This window comes from Odocoileus virginianus, chromosome 17 (assembly GCF_023699985.2).
Source record: "Odocoileus virginianus isolate 20LAN1187 ecotype Illinois chromosome 17, Ovbor_1.2, whole genome shotgun sequence".
Lineage (NCBI taxonomy): Eukaryota > Metazoa > Chordata > Mammalia > Artiodactyla > Cervidae > Odocoileus > Odocoileus virginianus.
In genome coordinates this window covers 7,503,329-7,527,323 of record NC_069690.1, presented here as the reverse complement: position 1 = coordinate 7,527,323, position 23,995 = coordinate 7,503,329, and the positions used below count along the sequence as shown (strand labels likewise).

Genomic DNA, 23,995 nt, shown 5'->3' with positions numbered 1-23,995 from the left:
GTAGTTACTAGCCTGCTGAGTAAATGAAATGTGGTTAGTGTGGTTGATGAACTGAATTTTCATTTTACTTAATTTAAATTTTAGATGCTTCACGTGGCTGGTGTGATTGATTGTACTGGACAGAAGGATGCTAGAAAGAGGATGAAGTATGATAGTTACGACCCAGGCTACCCAGGTCCCAGTCCGAGCCCTGACCCTTGCTGGTGGCGAGCCCCCTGAACAGGGTTTCTATGTCTCCAGGCTTCAGGGTCCCCATCTGTAGGGGGAAATCCCGGGGAGGTGCAGACTGTGCCCGGCTTCCCGGCTTGGGATGCCTTGTGTCCTGTTCGAGAGGCCCGTGGCCATGAGAGCTGCCACGTGCAGATGAGCCGGGGTGGGGAGGTCGACCTTGGGGCAGCCGGGGACTCCTGCCGAGGGCCCTGCCCTGGTGGGGAGACCACCCCGCCAGGGGGGACAGGCTTGAGGGGAAGTCCCCCACTCACTCCTGCCACCTGAACCTCTGCTCTGGGGTCTGCTGTTCGCCTCCGCCTTCCCCTTCCAGTCAGACCCAGGGACCGTCCAGCCCAAGCCTCTCATTTACAGAAGACAAAAGGGAGGTCCCGAGACACTGGATGACCTGTCTGTGGCCTTGGGCAGCCAGACAAGGGGTTTTGTGGCTGGGTGAGGACCTGTCCCCCAGAGGGCATGGCTCCCAGGGTCCCAAATACCCGCTTGCCTCCCCCATCACTCCCCTCCCCTCCTGAAGCTCAGACTGAGCATAGGTGGGACTGAGGCCCTCACCCCCCATGAGTCCCCATCTCCGCTGCCTTCAGAACACCACCCCCCTGGTCCACGTCCCGCCCCACTGGCCTCCCTGCAGCTCAGGCCTCCGGGTCTGGCAGGATGACCAACCAGGAGTGGAAGTCCAGCTCTCTAGAGACTCCTCCCACAGCACAGAACCTAAGGGAACAGAATTCTGATCCTAACATCTTCTCTAGAAATCCAGCTGTCCACAGGACACAAACACCCCAAGCACCCCAACACATTCTTGCTATTCTCCAGGTCTGAGAAAGGCTGGCTGGCCCCCTCTAGGGAGAAGCAAGCCCCATGAAACATCACTTCCTTCAGCAGCTCCCCGCCATCCCTACAGGGTCCTTGGCCCCCAGGTGAGGGTCCCAGGCCTCCCTGGCCACATGGGAACTGGGGCAGCCTGGGCATGTGAGTGGGCAACACCGGGGGCCCTGCCTTGAGTCTCTGATGTCCACGCAGAGGGAAGGGAGACTCTAAGCACCCCTCCCACCACCGCTCAGGACGGAGAGGAGATCCAAACACGAGACCACACCCAACACACACGTCAGAAGGACGTCAGAGCCGGAGGAGGGGAGGGGGAAGGGAGATGGGGTCCAGACAGCAAGGCACGTGGGTGCTGGGAGGCAGAGGGCTGCAGGAAACCTTGGGCGCAGAGTTCAGGCCCTTCCCCAGGGAGGGAAAACGAGGAAGTGGCTTCAGAAAGGGGAAGGGGAGAGGACGGAGGGCTCCCCATCTGTTCCCCCCCCCCCCAAGTCATTCTCCGTGACCCAGCACCGGTGAAACACTTCAGTTAATCAGAAACTGCATTTTGACCCAGTTAGATCTATAGGCTAGTCTGGTCTGATAAGTATGAGCTGGTTCTCCTTCGCTCCCCTCCCCCCAATGCAGTCCCCTTCCCGTGTCCCCAGAGCCCCAGGAGACAAAGCCACTCACCTGGGAACTGATAGCCATAGCTAGGAGCAAATCCGGGGTAGCCGCGGCCATAGGTTGCCACAAAGTTGGGGTAGCCTTGAACACAGAGAGAAAGACCATGTCAGTGAGTGTGGCTGCCTCTGGCTGGGAGGAGCCGGAGGGGGGTGGGAGTGAGGAACAGTGTGAGTTATTTTCCTCCACAAAATAACTTCTCTCCAGTGGGGGGTCTTTACCCAGGGCCTGGGTCGCCCCTCGCCCACGGCTGGGGTACCGCCATCAGCCTGCTGGTGATTAGACCCTATTTGGGCAGAGAGACCCCGAAAGCCCATGCACTTTCTTGAACCTGCAGAGTAAATGCCATGCGTTAGCCCCAGACCCTGGGCCCGCTCCTGGTGCTGACATTTGCAGAGCTTACCCTGGATATACTTTACCTTAAAGCTATTGACAGTAGGAGATTAAAGTTCTTGTAACGCCTCCTGCTGAGGCGGCAGCACCAGCACCATGGACAGAGCACAGGTGCCGGGGGTGGGGTTTACAGTCTGGGTGCAAACTCAGGGTTGACCCAGTGCTTCTGGAAAGACAGTGGGCCCAGTGAGATGCGCCCAGGAGACGCGGGGACCCGGCCACGTCCAGGCAGGGAGGCGCCACCGTGTCTTCCCAAGGCCCTGGGAGAACTGGGAGGCCCTGGCTATATACGTGCACCACGAGCATCAACACACAGCCTCGCTGGGCATTTCCCAGCAAGTGTGGTCCTTCCAGCTGGCCAGCCCCTCCGTCTCTCTCTGCTTAATGTAGAATTTCAGTCCCTTCACGCTCTTAAATACCACCGTGGTCACCCTCCAACCACCACCGCCATCACCTGCCTGACTTGTGTTCTGACCTCTGACCCAGATGTCTGTGGTTGTTTTGGGCTGCTTGGCTCCTGAAACCCCGTCTCTGTGTTTGAGTCCCAAAAGGCCTCCTTCCTGCTCTTGCTGAGCCTGGCAGCTGGGACAGACTGTGAACCTGGGCTGGGCCAGTGGAAGTCGGCCCCAAGGGCCAGGGGGGCAGAGAAGGAGGGCAGTTGAGAATCTGCTCTGGCCTCAGCAGCACGCAGAACCCAGGGTCCACTGAGAGCCACAGCTGCCCCCTGACCGCGTCATTCCTGGGCTGTCCCTTGGCTGGACTGTGGCTGACCGCCTAGCTCCCCAGTGCCTTCCTGTACCCCAGCCTTCCTGGCAGTTCTGTGCGTTGCCCAAGCCCCTTCCAATAATCTCCTTTACTGCTGATGGCAGTCAGAGTTATTTCTGTTGCTTTGTCACCAAAACACTGGTAGAAAGCTGCTCTGATGGGCAGGTTTAGGACAGTCTCCACTCCCTCCAGCCATAAGGATCACAGTGACAGGTTTCCACATGTATCCCTGTGGCTCCAGACAGTAACTTAAGTACCCTAAACACAGGCTCTGGGGGCACATCATCTGCCTTCAAGGTAGCTTCTCACAAGTTACAAGCATTTTCTGACCTTGTAGGTGATGGCTGAAGACCACGATCATTCATGAAATTCCAGCCTGGGAGCCTCAACGTGAGTTAAGAGTTGGCAGGTTTTCCTGCTGCCTGTCCTTAGTGTTCTTACGCCTCATGGGTGCGTGCTAAGTCATTTCAGTCGTCTCCAAATCTTTGCGACCCGGTGGACTGCAGCCTGCCGGGCTCCTCCATGCACAGGATTCTCCTGGCAAGAATACCCGAGTGGGCTGCCATGCCCTCCTCCAGGAGAACTTTTTGACCCAGGGATTCGACCTGCGTCTCCTGCATTACAGGTGGATTCTTTACCACTGAGCCACCAGGGAAGCCCCTCGGAGGTTCAGAAATGGGCCTCACCCTTCCTCAGTTCTCTGCTTATTGGAGTCATAGCTTCTGCCTTGACCAGAGGATCGGTCAAGACCTGGGACAGAAGCTTACTGGACTGCACATCAGGAGGCGGTTCTCCAGCCCTGCCTCTGGCCCAGGGCCATGCCATGGGGGGTGACCCCCTCTCCTCTGGGTACCTGAGCCGTGCCATCTGTAGGGACCTTTGCAGGTCCCCTGCAGCGCTAATCCTCACCAGAGACCCCAATTCTCAACAGAAACCAGCTGTGGCTCCTTTCCTTTGCTTTGGCCAGAGCCTTTCCAAATTTGCCATCACAATTCACTGGCCAATCGACCTGTTTACACCCCAAAAGGATCTTGCTGCTGCTCTTTCCCCATGAGTGTGTCCTCAAGTGGACACACGCACTGGCTCCTTCCTTGGTATCTATTTCATGGGTGGTCTGCCCAAGTCTCCTCCAAATTAATCACCTGCTATCAAATCAGATCTTTCAGCACTAGATTTCTTACTGTTATTTCAACAATACTGATGAATGGATTATATGCAAACATCCAAATCACCGCTGCGGAGGGGTTTTCCTAGTGAAAAACGACCCCTCTGCCTCTAACTCCAGCACTGGGGTCTTACATATTTCAGTGTTAACGTGACGGCAAACTGCAAGCCTGTGTGTCGCCGCTGAGACGCCCTCAGGGTAGGCGGGGTGGAGGGTGGTGAGCACCCAGGCCCTCCCTGATTCGGGTCACCAGTACAATGCTGCCATGTCTGCTTTCTCCCTGGCACAGGACGGACGAAAAAATGGTCAAGTTCACCCCAATCTGGGGCCTCACCCCAGTCTTCCTGGACATGTCAAAACTGTCTCCTGTACAACAAAGATGAGAACTTGGCATCTGCCTGAGTTGGGGGATCTTATCTCCACCCCCCATCGCCAAACATCCTCTGGGTCAAGCAGATGAAATCATAAATGTATAATACAACATTACTTCAATTTTCCTCTTCATTTACTGCTGTGCAGCCCCGCTTTGCTCTAGCGGCTCACAGCCCCGGCCACACTGGGGAAATTGGCTGGCTGCATATCAATAGCACATTACAGCGGCCCCATGCACACGCTCCATCAAGCCACATTACAGTGAGATGACCCAGCCACCGCTTCCATTAGCAGCCAGGCCCCTCCCGCACTGGCCACTGCACAATTTATTTGCTCCAGTTCTCTGGATGCCTGATCAATCCCTCAGTAATTATCTTTTGTCACTAAAGAAAAAAACCAAACCTTCTGCCTGGATGACCACCTTTTGTGCAGACAGGCTTTCCATTGTTGGGGGGGGCGGGAATCAGAAATCAACAAGAGATTTTGAATTTGTCAGTCCAATCATTTGGGCGATGCTGGAAGAATTCTCAGAACTGTGGCTCTAGATATTTGCTCCAACCCTAAAGGATGTCTGTATTTTAGATGGGCACATGACAAATTTTCTTCCTGGCTCTGTGACTCACCTAACTCAGAGTCACGGAAAACTGCTCCACCGAGGGGCCCGACTTGAAAGAGACAAGAGACAAGGGCTGTTTATCCAGGGAGCTGCCAGTGAGGGACAATCTGCTTGCGGTGTGCACAGTATGCCTCGGGCACCAAGGCATGAGGCAGCTCCATGAGGTCTGCATACAGATGTGATACCAGGTGCCAAGAGCCCTTCCCAGGCCACCGTCTATAAGGACCTGGACCTGGGCTCCTCCAGACTTGCGCTATCCCATTAAAATTTAATCTAATAAACTATATTTAAAAAACGCCAGTTCTTCTGCCCCAGCTTAAATACACAATAGGCACATGTAGCTAGCAGCTACCAGCCCGGGTGGTGCAAATACAGAGTTTTTCCACCATCGCGGAAAGTTCCAGTGCACTGTGCTGCTCTAGAAGGAAAACGAAGACCTGAACTTTGAGTTTCCTCTGTTTGCCAGAAAACAGCTGAACAAATGGAGACCTCCTTTTGGGTATGACCTCAACAGATATTTGGGGAAAGACAAATCCCAGCTGACATTACAAGTGAGTCTAGGCATGCGGCTGTATGTTCCAGCCAATCTCCTTTTGATTAGTGAATGCCAGCAGATTATAGCTCCTTGCCCCTTCCAGACAAAAAGAAAAAAAAAATTTTTTTCTTTGGTTTTCATTTCTGAGGGGCTTAATGTTGGGGGCACTGGGTCAGGATTTCACAGTGTTGGTGAGAATGCCTCTGGCTTTCTGCAGCCCATCAACAGTGTCTCTCCACTTCTGGGCCCGTGAGAGAAAGCTTTTTTCCAAAGCCTCAGCAATGAGGTGGTTCTCTACTACTAGTATCAAACATGTTACGTAGTATGTGTCCAGCGAGGTCAAGATAGAAGCAGTAGGATTATGTGGCTGAGGGCAGAGAAGGCCAAGAGGAATCAGATATAGCAACAATAATCATGTTTGCTTTTATTGAGTCCACCTTCGTTTAAGAAAAACCAGAGATTCTAATGCACTGGGTGGGCAAGGCAGAGAACAAAGTCTGAGGGCTGCAAAAATACCTTTCCTAGGGGTGTTGGTTGATTTTGGTTTTGGCCATCTCAAAGGCAGGGAACGATGTCTCCTTCTCTCCTACACTTTCTTCAAGGAGTTCCCACTGGGCCGATTATTCCAATGATTCTGTCAAAGGCTATGAAAACCAAAAACCAAAGCAGCTGTAGGTTTCTTTTCAAGAAGGTTGGCCGTTACATCAAGAGAGATCAAGAAAGAATAACTGTGCAACGATACTCTCATCAGCCTCCCTCTGATGAGACCTCCCAAAGTACGGAGAAAATCTTAAAGGGCATTTAAAAATTAGTTCCATGGTTTCAAGTCATTTATAGACAAGGGTGTCTGCTGTCTCACTAGAATATCAGCTCTCTGATACCACAGACTTCTTTCTCTGCTGCCTCCTAAGCATCTAGAACAATGCCTGGCACTTAGCAGGTACTCAACAGATACTTTGAGCGAAGTAAGCCAGAAAGATAAAGACCATTACAGTATACTAACACATAAATATGGAATTTAGAAAGATGGTAACGAGAACCCTATATGCAAAACAGAAAAAGAGACTCAGATGTATAGAACAGACTTGTGGACTCTGGGAGAAGGCGAGGGTGGGATGTTTCAAGAGAACAGCACTGAAACATGTATATTATCTAGGGTGAAACAGATCACCAGCCCAGGTTGGGTGCATGAGACAAGTGCTCGGGCCTGGTGCACTGGGAAGACCCAGAGGGATGGGGTGGAGAGGGAGGTGGGAGGGGGGACCGGGATGGGGAATACATGTAAATCCATGGCTAATTCATTTCAATGTATGACAAAAACTACTGTAATGATGTAAAGTAATTAGCCTCCAACTAATAAAAATAAATGGAAAAAAAATTAAAAAAAAAATAAATAAAAGCTTTAGCGGGCTATAGTCTCAATTCTAAAAATCCCTACCAGTGTTACATAATTTTCTATCCTTTCAACAATAAAAATTTTAATCACGGGAACCTCATCTCCTTAACAAACTTAAATGGAAGTGTTTCTGCGTGAGCCAAGCTCATTACCAAATTGGTGGTGGTGGCGATAATGGTGATTCTAAGACTGATATGGAGGCCAATGCACTGTGGAGCTGGGACCCAGGGGACTGATGAGGTCAGGTCAGGCCATCCTGCCAAAGGATTAGACTCCGGCGATGCCATCCCTTTAGAGGGAAAAAGCAAGGGTTTCAGTCACAGTGCAGCAGATGGCATCCTCCTCGCCCAAGAGTCCAGGAGCTCAGGGTGCCCAGATGCACCCGTGGGCGAAATGGAGTCCAGTCCTGGGAAGGTCCTGGAGAGCACATCAGAGAAGGCCTGGTGGAGACCCCAGCCCGGCTGGGGGTGGGGGGCAACAGGTCGACCAGACTGTAGACTGTGGGTCTGTTTCCTGGGTGTTGGTCTGATTTGCACCTCTGCTGAGCTGGTTCCTGACTGGGGGCACACATGGGACCTCTCAGGATGCCCCATCTTGGCAGGCATCCGGACGGCCTCAACATAGTAGCTGGGGGATTCAGGAGAGCCGGGGGCGAGGAGGCTTGGAGGCCAGTGTATTGCTCTTCTTGGGAGGCAGAAATTCAAAGACAATCCAACACTTCTGACTGGGGGTCTGATCCGAGGATGAGGGTGCAGGAGCCAGGGCACAAGTCACACACAGAGGCAGGTCAAGTGATGCTCTGGGTCACTGGCAGAAAGGGGTCCCAAGTGGAAAGGCGTCAGGCACCTATTAGGATGGTAATTTGCCCAGGGCTCCCCAGTATGTTACTAATAACTGCTCCCAGGTTGACTATATATTACTGTATTTTATTGATTGGAAGACACACTTCTTTTGTTTCAAACATCTTAAGTGTCCTGAAAGTGGTCATCACCTCTCAATGAGGTTTGGTTAAGCATAAATTCTTTCTTTCTAAACAGAACATTGATGTATTGATGAGACACAGCACTAGCTGGGCACGGTATGGTTGCATTTATACTCAACACCCCCTGAAGTGTGGGCTCCCACCTCCCGATGGAGTGGTAACTGCAGGGCAGCGAGCCCCACGTCACACACTGGCCAGGAGAGAAGCCTGCATCCCCGGATTTCAGAGTCCTGAGCCCTTCCCCTGGGTCCACACGGCCTCCTGTGGTGGATGATGGGCCCACACCAGCAGTTCAGCTGAGTTCAGGGAGCTCTCTGCCTGCTTGGTGGAGGAGGAGAGCCTCTGAGATCCGAGGGGCCTGGCCAGGGCACGGGGCGGTTCCTGGTGGGAGCCTCGACCAGAACCATGTGGGCGGTGATGCCTCAAGAACCAACAGACTCAACCACAAGGACATCTGACACTAACCATCACTACTTCTTCACGGCAGCTCAGAGAAGTCACAACCTGGAACGTGAGAGAGCACAGTTGGGGCAGATGAGCAAACACCTGGCATTTACCACGTTTCCACCCCTCTGTGAGCAGGAGCTAATCGGACTGCGTCCGGAGAAGTGCGGCCCACTCGGGCCTGCCCCCCACCAGCTGCGGTCAAGGCCACTGGGCCCATCACCTCTCCCCACACACACCGCCTGGACCTGCCCCACCAGCAGGCTTGCTGGCCCTTGGGGTTCCAGCTGCTCACTCTGCATTGCCCTTGGCTTCTTCACACCTCGCATCCTGGCTGAGAGGTCCCCTCCGCACGGGAGGTGCCCCCTGATTCCTGCAACTGGCTTCCGCTCCTCACCATGTGCCTGTGAAGCCCCTCACGACTCTATCACAAGTAACCCCACACCCGCGTGATGCGCTGCCAAACGTCACCTCTCTCTGTTCCGTGAGGGCAGGGCCCGCAGCTGCCTTATTAAGCTCTGCCACCCCGTGCTGGCCCTGGGCCAGGCAGGCAGAGGGCCTCCAGGACTGCCTGCTGTTGAATGCCTCCTGCAGCAGCGAGGCCCCTGCCTGGGCTCCCGTTAGGAAACCTCTGGTCTCTGGAACCCTGAGACCTTGCTTGGCGTCTGGGGAGAGCACAACTGAGCCACACTTAGCTCTTCGTTAGCTGATGTGAATGAGTTTACTTCGCTCCAGACCGCTGCCTCCCCAGGAAGAAAACCAGCTTACGCTTCCCAGCATTATTATAAAGGATGCTAAGGGAGAGGCAGAAAGGTGGGGGCACTTCCTGAAGATCTGGACCCCCAAAGTCTCCCCATTTGATGCCCTAGAGACTTTATATGCAACATTTAAAACTTGTATAACAAAAACTACTGTAACGATGTAAAGTAATTAGCTTCCAACTAATAAAAAAAAAATAAATAAAAAAAAATAAAAAATAAAAAATAAAACTTCAAGAATCTGAAAGCCAGAAGGTGGTAATGGGCTCAATCCTTTTTTAAGATTTGATTTTAAAATTCAAAGCAATTAATCCATTTGGGGTTTCTTTGGGTATACAACATAAGGTAAAGGCCATATAAAAATTATTTTTTAGAGCAAGAGCTACATGAATGTCTTGTAGTCAACCAGGAAATAATAATCACTGATTTTTAAAAAATTTAATTTCTTTATAATAATTAAACTTGTACACAGAAATACATTTAGTTTAGGCTCTTTAACTTTTTCTACCAACAGGCGCCTTCCTATATGCCTCACTATTTTAATTATTGTAGTTTTATACTATGTTCTGATATATGGTCAAACTCTCTTTTTTTCTAATTTTTCTTTTTAAAAAAATTTTCTTATTTATTGTCATGTATTCAACTTCCACCTAAGTGTTAGAACCATTTGGCCAACTTTTAAAGAATTACAAAAGGAATTTTCCCTGAAATTCTGTTAAAGTTAAAAAGTTAATTTAAGAATTAGCATCTCAGCCATTTCGAGAATTCCCATTCCACTTTTTAAAGTTCCACAAAATAACTTTACGTGCTTCTGCCATTTCCACAGACAAATAGATACAATTATTTTTAAGAATTTATAAAGCCAAGAAAAGTTTTATAAATTTAAAACTGAGCGAGGAGTGGTTTAAACACCAGCAAATCTGAAAATACACAAAGAGCTTATCAAACAATATAGAAGAGAGACTCTTAGCCAAACCAAATGAAACCCATTAAAACTAGACAGGCTGTGTGCCTGAATGGAATTTCACCATTAACTACCATTTATCCCATTTAATTAGTATTTTCCCAACACACAATAACTTGCACTAAAATACCGTTCTCTCGCCTTGAAATTTCTAATTATTGTTGCGAACCACACCATTACGCTTCTCCACTGCTTTCTCCATCTTTCATGCCATTTAAGCGGCAAGATTTTCAATTATCTACACAGGACGGACAGCGATACCTTTAAGGAAGGGGCATAATGTGCAACTCAATTTCTCTGAAGGCCAGGAGAGATCATTTTTCGTCAGAACAAACACAGTTCGTCTTTCATCTTTTTTTTTTTTTTGCAAATAAAGAATAAAACAGGTTATTTAAGACATCCATTTAAATGCAAATTTTGATATCCCAAGAGAAAAATGTTAATCATTTAAACAGACAGGATTATCGCCCACCCTTGCCATATCCCCTCCTCTTCCAAGTTTTAGAAAATGTAGCCTCAGCCCATGTAAGTTTAAGTCAGCTAGGAGTCCTATGTGTTTAAGAGCTCCTGTCAGTAGAGAAGCCTGAGGCAAAGAGAGTAACTTTTCCTCCTTTTGAAAAAGGGAATGGAAAGGGGAAAAAAAATAATATCAGGTATCTCCGGTGAGTCAGGCATAAGACAAGATGCCTATCTCTCCACCTGTCTATTTCTGCTAATTTGGTGGTCACAACTGTCTTGCAAGAGGGATCACCATCCTCATAGATAGATGGGGAAGCTGATGCTTGGACAGATGAAGCAGCTTGCCCAGCTGGAGGGTGAGCCGGTTCCCAGGCCCTGGCCCAGACTCACCCAGCATCCCCATGCCGAGCATGAATGCGTCCATGGTGTAAGGCAGTCCCCGGGCCCGGCCTCTCGTCCCAGGTGGGAACATGACTTCCTTCGGCTGAGCTTTCTTACATTCTACCTGTTAAACAGAAAGGCGAACAAATGAGATGCAAATGAATTCCATGTAAATGTCAAATGCAGAACTGATCTGGTTACCAGCTAAGTTATTTTTAGCCTCGCTCCTTACTCACTGTAAAAATAGCCATGCCGAGTAAATGGCCTGCAAAACAAATATTGAAGAAAACACACCACTTGTGCAAATCCTGCTTTAGAAAAACCTACAAGGATGAGATTGGGTTTGGAGGGGTGGCCAGGATGTCAGCTGAAGAGGCACAGGCATGGGCTGGAGCTCAGACTGAAACCTGTGCAGAAGGCCTGAGAGGTAAGGAGACCGGCAATGGCTGCTGGATGCATCTGTGAGCAGTGACAACAGCAACAGTAATAATCCGTCATGACTGTGCGGCCCTGTACGTGTTTACACATTTCTCTCAGACTCCATCAGGTCAGTGACTCTTCATATCAGGCTATCTGATCCTGTCTCTCATTAAACAGACTGGCTAGTTAAGACCAACCTAGACAGCGTATTAAAAAGCAGAGACATTACTTTGCCAACAAAGGTCCATCTAGTCAAGGCTATGGTTTTTCCAGTGGTCATGTATGGATGTGAGAGTTGGACTATAAAGAAAGTTGAGTGCAGAAGAATTGATGCTTTTGAACTGTGGTGTTGGAGAAGACTCTTGAGAGTCCCTGGGACTGTGAGGAGATCCATCCAGTCCATCCTAAAGGAGATCAGTCCAGGGTGTTTATTAGAAGGACTGATGCTGAAGCTGAAACTCCAGTACTTTGGCCACCTCACGCAAAGAACTGACTCCTTGGAAAAGACCCTGATGCTGGGAAAGTCTGAGGGCAGGAGGAGAAGGGGATGACAGAGGATGAGATGGTTGGATGGCATCACCGACTCGATGGACATGAGTTTTAGCAAGCTCTGGGAGTTGGTGATGGACATGGAAGCCTGGCGTGCTGCAGTCCATGGGGTTGCAAAGAGTTGGACACAAGTGAGCAACTGAACTGAACTGATGTTAAGTCTTATTAGCTTCATATCATAGATGAGAAAACCAAGCATCCAAAGGCTTGTGAAACTCACTTATAAGCCATATCCCAGTAGGTGTGGGCCAGGAAGTTGGATTTTTAAAATTTCTAGGTCAGCGATGCCACCATCTCCATAAAACCTGCCCCAGCACACTCCCACAGAAGTAATAAGATTAAACACGGATTACCGGTTTCTCACTTTGCAGCTATGTCTTCAAGTGGTTGCTAATCTTTCCTTTCTGTTTCCCCCTCTGCCTCCAAAACTTCTTAATCCTATTCTGCCCACATCCAGAAGTCATTTATTTAACAACCTTAATGGTACTGTAATAGAAACCCCAGGATGTAAGTAAAACTGTTGCCTGCTGAAGCTCCTACACCGTTATTTCACTAGTGTTCTTTAGGCCCTTGCTCAGCGCTTTATGTGCTTCCAGTTTATAGACAGACTTAACAAGCCTTCCTAGAAAGTAATCAGTCCCATTGCTGATGAGGACAGAATGTTGTAGGGCAAGGCAGGGGTGCTTAAAGCCGCACGCAAAGACGAACAGCACGACAGCCTGATGGGGATGCGGAAAAGACTCAGGTGTCTTTTGCTAAGAGGCAGTCTGGGGCCACATGGTACAGGAGCCCAAATGCCACACTGCTCAACCACTGCTGAGGGGCCGCCACCACACAGAAAATTACTATAGCCCACGGCACATCGACAGGTGAAGAAAAAGATAAAATTGTGTGTGCTGTACTTTGTTTTAGAAAGGACCTACATGGATTATCCATTTTAGAGATATTCTCATTCCAAATACTTCCATTAAAAAAATACTTTTGTGCTTAAGGCTAGGGGAAACTTTAGTTACCTAAAATATTAACTCCTCTTTCTTCAAAGATGCTGGATGATAAGCATTACTGTTGCTCTTCAAAGAGTGATAACCACACGTTTTTAAAAAAATGGCCCAAAGGAGTCAACATTCATGACTGATATGTTTAAAACAAAGAGTTTTTATAGATTCAGAGGAACGAGCATCCCCAAAGAGAAATGGGTAAAGGACACGAACAGGCAATTCACAAAAGTCCAATAAAGAAGCATACGTTCTCGAATGAGACATTATCTTTCACCCCCCAGACTGACTGCAATGAAAGGATTATTTGATGTTAGAGTCCCGGAGAGTATGGGGAACAGGGGTGGAAATTGGCACATATTTTTCTGGAGGGCAACCTGATGAATAGTGAAAACCATAAATGTACACATCCTGTGACCAGTGATCCTACGTACAGAGACCTATCCCACAGGGAAGAGGCTATTCACCACAAGCATTAATTCCTCTTTTTAAAAAGGAAATACAAACACTCCAAGAACAGAGAGTTAGGCTGAGTTTGGCTCACCCAAGCAGACTGAAAGCTATGCAGAGTCGGAGAAGCAGGCTGACAGGAATACACATTGGTACTGGAAAACCTCAGTCCTGGGTGAACCAGGATGGTTGGTCACCTGAACTGCAAGAGGTGGGGGAAAAAGCAAGTGGCAGTGGAAAATAAGCAAGTGTATGTATCACATATGGGAAAAATACTAAAAAAAAAAAACACACCAAATTCGTCTTGAGTGACTTTGTTCTTTATTTCCATTGTGCATTCTTTAAAAAAGAAACTATTAATTTACTGGTGGCGTTGGGTCTCAGTGGCAGCACACAGGATCTTCCTTGCAGCATGCGGGATCTTTCATCGCATTGTGTGGGTTTAGCTGTCTCGCAGCATGTGGAATCTTAGCTCCCAGACCAAGAATGGAACCCGCGTCCCTGCCCTGGAGGCGAATTCTTCACCACCGGACCACCAGGGAAGTCCCTCCCTTGTACATGCTGCCATTATTGCTTATTCTCCCAGGTTTTTTTTGCTTTGAGCATTACTCTTGCAAGGGGGGCGGGGTGATTCGAAAGGAAATAAATTCACGAGAATTGGGTCTTTCAGATGCCTCTTTCGAAGCCCAGGGTTGACACTGTGCTCTTGGACTCCAGGTCTCACCCCTGGGCCTCAGAACCAGGCTGAGAAGCCCCATCTGCCAGCGCCTGCCCAGGCCTGGGGAGATAGGTGTGCTGTGCAGAGGCAGACAGATAATTACCCGACGCCAACACCGGGCTCTGGAATAACACGCTAAGCGGCTCGCTTTCTAATAGTCCTATCGGTGACAATCTACTGCATTGTCTTATGAAAACCTGCTGCCTGTTTCCAGGCAACCTGATCAACGAAAATTTCAGGTTTATACAATTTTCATTTGGGAAACATAAAGGTTAACTGACTGTAATAGGGAGTATATTCAACAAACCCACCTACTCTTCCTCACGCTGAACGGGGCTGGCGGCTCCGCTGAGCTCTGCTCTGTCTCATCCGCCGCCGCCTCGGGCAGCACTGGCTGCCTGGGTTCTGTCAAGCCCCTGCCACCCAAAGTGTCAATGGTGAGGGCTCCTGGGGGCCAGGGGCCGAGGAACACGCTCTGTCTGGGGTACCCCGCACATCCCAGGGACCTGAGTGACAGGAGAGGCAGCCGTCACCCCAGGGGGCCTGGCCTGGCTCGGCCGGCACTGAAAGTTTCTCAAAAGGTTCCATACGACCGGGGGCCCTGGCCCCCACCCCACCTCCTCTGATGATCTGGGATGGAGGAAGCACATAGAAGGGGAAAGAGGCATAGATCTGTCCGCTTGGATCCTGTGTCCTTGCAGTGGGCCAGGGGCTTGCTGAGGCTGCAACTCTGGCCTTCGCCCACCAGACTGGCAGAAGCCTCGTGTCTCCCACCAGACTGAGTGTTCAGGGCAGGGATCAGGGTCGGCCTCAACTTCCAGGTTCCTCCGCGAGAAGGGACTGACTTGCCTGCTCCTTAGGGTCAAGGAGACACAACCACTTAATGCCACAGTGCTGAGAGATGCGGCGTGCCTGGCGACCGCCAGGCAGAAGGGGTGCAGAGACACGTCAAGTGTATAAGGCAGCGTCCGGCCACTGTCTGTCAGTCTGTGAAAGGAGCAGGTCCTGATTGCGCAGTTCTCCCAACACAGGCCAACACTCATCGCTCATCCTTGTCACTTCTGGGCCTGTCGGTCTCCGTAGCTTCTTGAATCGGCCCACATTTGAGTCAACCCATCCCCGCTATTTTCCCACAGGGTCCTGAGCAGACCAGAGAACATGGCATGAGCACTGAAGTCAGAACCCCAACGGGGGATCCCTGCCCATCTCTGCAGCTCTGTGCGTGCAGTCACCTGGCCGCATGCTGTCCCAGTTTTCAACTGCCGTGCGACGAACTCCCCCCACACTTGGGGGCTCTGAGCACTAATTTATCATCCTTCCTGGGCTTCTGAGTGCAAACTGGGCCCAGCGGGGCTATTACTTGTGGTCACTCATGTCACTGTGGTCAGAGAGTGGCTGGGGCGGCAGCCAGAGGGAGCCTGCCTCGGGGGAGGGCCAAGAGCCCTTTCTCCCTCCCACGGCGGGCAGTGGACACTGCTTTGGCTGGCACCGCTCACCGTGGCTTCTCCCAGCATGGGGGCGGAGACCCAAGAGAGAGTATCCCAAAAAACGTGAGCATCCCAAGGGACTGCGGCAGAAGCTGCCCGGCTTCCCACAACCCCGCCTTGGGTGGCACGGCTACTTCCATCCCCTGCAACTGGTTACACTGGGCCAGCCTGGATCCAGTGGGGGAAGGCAACACGCAAGGGCATGGAGGCTGGGAGGCCTAGGTCACAGGGGCCATCTCTGGAGGCCGACTGCCCACAAGATCAGTGGAAGCAGTCAGCACACAGGACGGTGGGACCCGTGGCGACTGGCTGGCTGGGGGCGGTGGGCACCGAAGGGCCGCCTTCACCACAGGGCACAAGTCAGGGCACAGACGTTCCCCTCCCAGGGCAGCCCTGGAGACGCCCGTCTGGCTCTGCAGGTAGATGGAGTGGTTCTCCTGGGGATCAGGTCTCCAGCTCCTTCAGCGCCATCCTTCTAGCTAAGAGCCCTTCGTTGACGGTAAATGCTTCCCCCACCCACCCCAAGTGCTCGCTCTCAGGCAGCCCTGGGGAGGGGGGCGCCCTCTGAAGAGGGGACACCTCCGAGGCTCGGGTCTCCCCAAATCAACAGCTCAGACCCCACCTCTGCAGCGTCTCCCCATCGCTGGCACTGCTGCTGCTTCAGCTGGTGACTAGAGAACGGCGCCTGGGGGCGTGGCAGGAGGATTCCAGGGGGGCCTGTGCTCACAGGAAGCCTCGGAGGCCACCTGTGACCGACTGCTCACGCCAGGAAGACGAGGTCTCCCGTTTCAACTGTGACGGCTGGCAAAGCCACCAAGTAACCCCACACTGGGATCCAGACGCCAAAGATGTGCCAACCCCCAGAGCTTCATGAATTTGCTTTAAAATTCCAAATATGCTGCTTTGCTTGGCCAACTGGGCTTGCAGGAGAGGGTGTGGCTTCCCTGTAGCCCTGTGGTGATGGGCTCAGAAGGAAGCCCGTCTTCAAAGACAGGACAGCTGGGGCGGCGGCTGTCTGTCCAGAGGCCAAGTCAGAGCCCGCCGTGAGCCTGATGCGTGGTCTCAGCCCTCTGCGCAGGCTGCTCCTTGTGCGGGGTGCCTCTGCCGCTGCCCGTCAGATCCAAAGCAACTCAGCGAGGAGGTCTACTGATTCTACTCAGAAACAATTTCAAAAGGACAGAGCAAAGGACACTGCACACCCTTTTCCGATAGCTCAGTTGGTAAAGAATCTGCCTGCAATGCAGGAGACCCCAGTTCAATCCCTGGGTTGGGAAGATCCGCTGGAGAAGGCATAGGCTACCCACTCCAGCATTCTTGGGCTTCCCTTGTGGCTCAGCTGATAAAGAATCTGCCCACAATGTGGGAGACCTGGGTTCGATTCCTGGGTTGGGAAGATCCCCTGGAGAAGGGAACGGCTACCCACTCCAGTGTTCAGGCCTGGAGAATCCCATGGACTGTATAGTCCATGGGGTTGCAAAGAGTTGGACACGACTGAGCGCCTTTCACTTTCACACACTTTACGAGTCATCTGTTGTGAATGCTTCGTGCCTTCTGCCTTTTCATTTGCACGCTCTTTGTCTCTAATTGTGTATTTTTTCCTGAACTATCTGAGAGTAGGCTGCATACATGACAATTTGCATCTCCTGAACATAAAGATATTTTCTTACATGAGCACAGTGCGGTTAGCAACCTCAGGACATTCACCATCTATGAACTGCTTGTACCCAACTGCCTTCCGTGTTTCTGTTCTGCGAGTGGACCGAATGATCCCTGCGTGGCCACACGGACGCCGTATAGCAGGAAGCTGAGGCCCAGGACATCGCACAGGGTGCCGGCGCTGCAGAACCATGAGTGGGGAGACTGGGTTTGAACCCAGGCCCGCCTGGAGTCCTGGCCCAACCAGGGCAGTGGGCCCCGTGCCACCCTCTCTCGGGGGATGGGCAGGCGGGGGGTGCAAAGTGGCAGACTTAGGAGACGGCGCCAGGACTGCAGTGGGGATGGTCTTCCTGCAGCCGTTCTCAGCGGCCGCCTGCGCCCCACGGGCCCGCAGCCCGTGCAGAGGCCAGCTCCCACCCGGCCCCTTCTGGAGGAGACGGGCAGCCCGAGGAGGACGCCCAGGTCTGAGACGTGAAAAGGCTTTTGTCCTCCCCGGTCTCTACACAAACGGCCCCAGTCAGCACGTGCCCCGGGGCCGGGCCTCAGCCTGAGGAAACCCAGGCTGACGACGCAGCACAAGGGCGCTCTGTGCGGCCTGAAGGGGCCAGTGTCTGCAGCTCCGCATCCTCCCCCACACGGGTCATGTAAGCAGGGACTTATCCGCCAGGGACAGAGGGGCCGACTTCAAAGGATGAAGGTCCACGGCTGCGCAGAGACCGACCTGGACAGCCGGGCTGGCGGGAGGGCCACAGTGGCGGGTGGGCCTCTCCGGGCATCTGAGCACCCGCGGGGAGCGCTGGTGGCTTCTGCCTCAGGCGCCATGCTTCCACGTAGTTCCCCCAAAAAACGCCTGGCCAACAGCAAGAAGCCTCCTCACCCCCTCCCCAGCCGGGCTCCAGGCTGGCCCGGCGCCTCTGGAGCCCCACGCTGACACTGCCTTCCGCTCTGAGTGCAAGGGCCGAAGACCCTCAGGTGTAAGGATTCTGGGATCCCACCTCGAGCAGGCAGCTCCCGCGTGTCTCCAGTGAGGCAGGAGAGCTGAGCTGCCCCCCAAAACCCCACAAGGTGCCCACCGTGGCGTCCCTGGCTCAGCCTTCTCCCCCTGCTGCCTGCTGCTCTTTCACGTGCTCTCTGCCAGCCACAAGCTTTTCCAGACACGCCAGGAGGGGGGCTCCTCGTGGGGCTCTGGCCTTTGGGAACCCGCAGAGCAAGACAAAGCCTGGGTGAGCTCCTCGGAGGGGACCCGAGTCCCCCATCCCACCTCAGGCCCGGTGCCCGGAGCCAGCCTCAAGAGCACGGAAGGTGCTGAAGGCGTAGTTGCGGCAGATGAAGACGCAGCCCCCATTCGGCCATCGCTCCCATTTCAGGGCGGCAGCCAGCTGTGTGTGTGTGCAGACACACACTCGGTAAACCCCGGCGGCTGCCCTGGGGAGACCCAGCCTTGACTCTAGCGGGGCGGGGCGTCTAGCCATCCTGCTGAACCCCACCTCACCAGAGCCAGCTCTCCTGCCCTCTGCAAATGCGGGAGGACCCAGGGACCGGCCAGGGTGAGTGGAAGGGAGGTCTGCACGCGTTCACCGTCCTTCTCCCTGCCCGACATCCCCACCAGGCACTGCCCTTGCAGACGGGGACCAGCGTGCGGCCAGGCAGCAGAGGATCCACTTATACGGATGACTTGTCCTGTTGCAAGGCAAAGGGGCCCCCACCGACAGGTGACCCCCCCACCCCCGATGGAGTTCAAGGAGGTGGGTGTTACTGTTCAAACTGAAATAGAAATGCCAGCCTGGGAGGTGAAGGAGGCCAGCAGAAGCATCTGCCTTCAAAGGACACGCACTTGCTCTAACTGGCCCAGAGCCACTCAAGGAGCATGGAGAGCCCCGCAGGATGCAGAACTTTGACTGGGGAGGAAGGAACATTTAGTTTTCTGAGCACTCCCCATATTCGAGGCATGGTCACAACATCCTTGGGTGTCTGTGTGTGCTTGTGTAAACATACGTAATACATACATGTAACACACATAAAACAGTGCCTGGCACACAGATGTTCTCTGTGAATGCCCACTGTCCTTGGCTAATCATGAATCAACTCCCCATTATACCTCTATGAGTTGGCCTGATTGACCCCATGGTAACCAGTCCATCCTAAAGGAAAGTCAACCCTGAATATTCATTGGAAGCACTGACGCTGAAGCTCCAATACTTGGGCCACCTCACGCGAAGAGCCTCAACTCATCAGAAAACCCTGATGCTGGGAAAGATCGAAGGCAGGAGGAGAAGGGGATGACAGAGGATGAGATGGTTGGATGGCATCACTGACTCAATGGACATGAGTCTGAGCAAACTCCGGGAGACGGTGAAGGACAGGGAAGCCTGGCGTGCTGCAGCCCATGGGGTCACAAAGAGTTGGATGTGACTTAGCAACTGAACAACAACCTCATGGTTACAGTAGAAAAGGAAACAGGCTTCGAGGAAGGATCCGTCCAACGTCGCAAAGCCACGTAACGACACAGCCAGGCTTCAATCCCAGGTCCCCTGACTCAAAACCCTTGTCCCCACCTCCAGGCCTCTGGCCAGCCCTTTCCTACCTCCCTCTGTCTAGCCCTCGAGGCCCATTCAGAAGTTATTCCTTCCCCAAGGCCATCCCTGATCCTGGTCCCAGAATTAATTCCCTCAGCACTTCAGAACTAATTTCACCCACTGTTTCCTCTGCTTGGTGCTTTATTAAAATCAGTGATGGCGAAGTGAAAGTGGTCATAAACCAGTGCAATCAGCACCCTGTATTCAGCAGGCAGGGCTGGTGTGGACACAGATGAATTCAGGAGGCTGCTCTCCCTCGCAGGGCCTCAGCGTCTGGCCAAGGAGTGGAGAGGAACGGACCTCTAACTCTGCCCAGTGTGTACCCGAGCCTCCCACCTAGCCCAGATCTAGGGGGTGGGCGGCCGCATCCTGAGGTCTAGCCTAGAGCCTAGGAGTTCCAGCTTCATCGCTGTCCCACGGCCGGCTCTGAGCCGGGACCAGCTGTCTGACTTCTCTGTGCCTCGATCTTCTGTCTGTGGAGCAGAGGAACAGTGCCTACGCCACAGGGCTGCAGGGAGCTGAGAAATTAAGCTGGCTAATTCTGTAGGAGCTGGCGCTGGCTCACACCTGACTGTCCTCCACACCAAGTCTAGGTGTGAGCCCTTCAAGGTGACAAAGCCAGTTCACATCTGTGCTTAAAATGAAAATCCCAAAGCCTGCCGAGCAGGGAGGGAAGGAGAAAGTGACCGCCTGCCCCCCCGGCCGGAGTTCTGAGGTCACTGCCGACCTCCTCCCTGACTTCCCTGACCTGCTGGCCAGGTAGGCCCGCCTTGCCGCTCTCATCAGCAAGGTGCGCCAAGGCAGCCTCCCAGGCGGCACTGTTTGGGGACAAAGCTGATGGTGGCGGCAGCAGCTGTTCTTTTCATTTCTGGGAACCTGCAAGGGCATTTCAAAGTGAAAAGAAACCTCAGCCTCCAGCAGGTGCCCCAATTCTGCCACAAGCTGGGTGTTTATCCTCGTCGGAGGTGGGGGTGGGCTCTGCCAGAGACCCGGGGCTGGGCCCAGCTTCATTTCTCAATTCAAAAGAGAAGAAAAGCAAAGCAGAAAAGCGCGGCTGGAGCGGTGGCTCACGCGTCCCTGGGAAGCCAGGCAGAGCAGGTGAGCGCAATCCAAGGAAAGGAGCGGCCTCCTCCGGAGGCTGCGGGCCCCTCCCCTGCACCCACGGGCGGCGTGTGCAGGAAGGCGGGGCCAGCATGCATGGATAAGCCGGGGACCCTGGGCACCCAGAGCTGCTCCGCGCTCCCCCGCCCCCTTCAGTGACCTCCCCAGAGGACATATCAAGGGCAAAGGAGCCAGAACTCAAGCAATGGGACACCACCTCCCTGCAGGAAAAATTACTTCTGCCTAAAGAGCAACGAACATTTCCCACCCAACCACCGCGGCCCTCCCCGCCGCCCCCACCTCCCTCGACACAGAGCGCCCTCTGCCTGCGTGAACAGAGCTGGTACAGAAACAGCGTGTGTGGATGGGTGCCCGCGCCTGCGTGATGGGCCGGGGGTGGGGATGGGGGTGGAGGACCTCTCCTTCTCCAGCGTAAACACAAGATTCATTTATTAAGTGCCTCTCTGGCATTTCCTGTTGTTGTTGTTGTGTGGTTTTTTTTGTCTTCATCCTGCTTGTTTAATATTGCATTTGACATTCTCATTTTATAAATGGTAACAGAAGCAGAATGGATAGCTAAAATTAGCTTACGAGTGAGGAGGATGCTACAAATAGGATAGTGAACACAGAAGCCCAGTTAATTCCACCCACCCCTTCTCTCCCTCCCCCTCATGCCAGGGCTGGTTCCCAGTGGAGCTCAGTCCTCAGGCTGAGGAGGGGCAGCTGGAGGGAGGCGACCAGGCTGGGTCTCCGCAGCACCTGCCAGGGTCAGCGCCCACCCTGGCCTGGGGCCTGCCTGATCCCCTGACCCAGAACTGCAGCCCCAGGCCCGAGGGGCCAACCCAGGACTCTCCTGCTCTCTGGCCCTCCGGCCCCTCCCACTCAGAGGCCCCTGTTCTGGGGGTTAACCCCCAAGTGTGCCCCAATGGGAGGAGGCAGGCCTGAGATCACACCAGGCTCTGACCTTAGAAGTGGGTTTTTTGTAACCTCCCCAAAGGATGAGTCAGTGGAAACGTCTGAGTCAGCTTCCCTGGGACCTAGAAAACCCTATCTGGGGGGGCCCCTTCTGCTCTGCAGGCTGTGTGCTCCCCTCCTCTCACGACCCCCCGAAGGTTGGAGCATCAAGAGTACCCACCTCACCCCTTGCTGCCCTGGAGACTTGAGGCCCGGACCTGCGAGGGTCTGCACACCTGCCTCTCACGGCTCTGTCATCTGGCCAGGACCACCTTATCTTAGGACTACATCTTCGTTCAATACAGTGATTCTAAGAATAATGACAGTGATGACGACCATGACAGTAATACGAAGACCTCTCACAATGATAGAAGGTGCTATGTACGGCCTGGTAAAACCCTCCGCAAGCCCTAATCCCGACAGTCTCCATGGTAGGGGCCACACTGCCTGGCTTACAGAGCTGAAGCACAGAAGCCTGCCCAAGGTCACCGTCAGGAGCAGGCAGTGACCGAACTACGGGGCGTCGGCAGTGAGCGGTTCACGGCACCACCACCGGGAAGGCCTTGTGGGTGGACAGCACCCCACGCTTCACTCCACACCTGCTCAGTGCTTGGAGCCCCCTAAGAACGAATGCACCGCTACTTTCCGCAGGCCGCGACCCCAAACCCTGGCATCTACTTGCTGGTCCCCTGCCCTAACTAGTAAAATGCTGCCTCGGTAGTAGTGGACCTGGGTGATCACCTGGCTGAGAAGCTCCCCTTGGGCCCATTGAGATAAGCAAAACACCTGCTCTGAGCTACAGCGGATGAGGCCAGGAGTTGAAAACTGTGGCCCGAGGCCAAATCCAGCTGCCACTTATTTTTGTAAATCAGGTTTTACTTCAACGTAGCCGTGCCCATCATTTACATGTCACTGGTTGTGACAGAGACTAAGAGCCTTTGAGGCTTAAAATATTTACTATCTGGCCCTTGACAAAAAATTTATTGGTGCCTGGTTTAGGGCAAGTGGAAAGTTACAGTTACTAAAGGGGTTTTCAGGAAGGCTGATTCGTTCAAGGTGACCAGCTTATACACCTGAGGACAGAGCAGGCCAAGACCTCCCAGGGCAGGGACTGAACCAGCATTTCCTACAGAATTCCGAGGGCAGTGGCCATCAGCATCTTTCAGAGGAGGAAACAGATGCGTACAGGTGGGGTACTTGCCAGCCACAGGACAACCAGTGGTGGGCCTAGACTTCAGGCTTGGGACCACATGTTTTGAAGTCCTGGGTGCTTCTAAATGACCCAGTAAGTCCCAACCTGGGGACAAGGACATTCGACATCACTGGAGGGTCCAGACCATCACCCTGTGGATGAGCCTCACACACCTGCAGTCAACAGCTCGAGACCCAACTCAGAGGGGAGGCGAGGATACTGAGAGCTCCCGCGGGCGGCCTGGTCTCTGACCACGCAAGGGGTGCGTGGTGCTGAGGGCCCCAGATTCAGCTGGCTCCGAGCTCACTCCCAGGTTCCTTTCTCCCAACACTGGATGGACGATTTATGACCCAAACCCCCATGTTATCTCGTTAGCCACGATCCTCTCCGGAGCACTTAAGACTTTAATGTGCACACAAATCACTGCGGATTTGTCAAAATGCAGATTCTGTCTTGGCACATCTGGGGTGGGGCCTGATACTCTGCATTCCTAATAAGCTTGCTTAGCAATTTTCATACATCGGATCGCCTTAAAGGAACAAGGAAAAGGATGCTTAAAGGGATCCTATAGCAATCCCTGCATAAAATAAAACCTTGTCCTCATATCCACCAGTCAAATCTGTCCAGTTTTCCATGATGAGGTCTGTCTAAGGCGGCAGCAGCGTAGAGTGGGGAGAACTCAGACCTGGAGCCAGAAGGACACAGGTTCAAACCCCAGCACTGTCCTTATAGCCGTGGGTGGTGAAGTCCCTTCCTGAGTGAGCCCTGCTGTCCCCTCTGTGCAGCGGGACAATGACCGCGTGAGTGTAAGCTGCCTGGTGAGCACTGATGTCCTGCAGCAGGTCAGAGCCGCGGAAAGGCTGGAAGCGCCCCTGCCTGGCACATTTCTAGCTGGATCCTGAGCCCTCACCCGCTCTGGCTGGCATTGGTCCCGACTCCTGGGGTGGTGGCTGA

At 53.0% G+C, this 23,995-nt stretch overlaps 1 protein-coding gene and 1 long non-coding RNA gene across 15 annotated transcripts in view; both read right to left on the bottom strand.

Moving 5' to 3' along the window:
* MSI2 (musashi RNA binding protein 2) overlaps positions 1-23,995 on the bottom strand; it is a 400,997-nt gene that overhangs the window by 45,476 nt on the left and 331,526 nt on the right. For all 14 annotated transcript variants that reach the window (XM_070478500.1, XM_070478493.1, XM_070478499.1 and 11 more), the window contains 2 exons: positions 10,953-11,067; positions 1,723-1,797 (listed from right to left, as the gene is read on the bottom strand). In XM_070478500.1, the coding sequence (XP_070334601.1) occupies positions 1,723-1,797; positions 10,953-11,067 (190 nt within the window). The remainder of the gene's footprint in view (positions 1-1,722; positions 1,798-10,952; positions 11,068-23,995) is intronic.
* Positions 7,861-10,945, bottom strand: LOC139038989 (uncharacterized). The gene is made up of 2 exons (XR_011492087.1): positions 10,365-10,945; positions 7,861-8,441 (listed from the first exon to the last, which is right to left on the bottom strand). It is a non-coding gene; the product is annotated as an uncharacterized lncRNA (long non-coding RNA).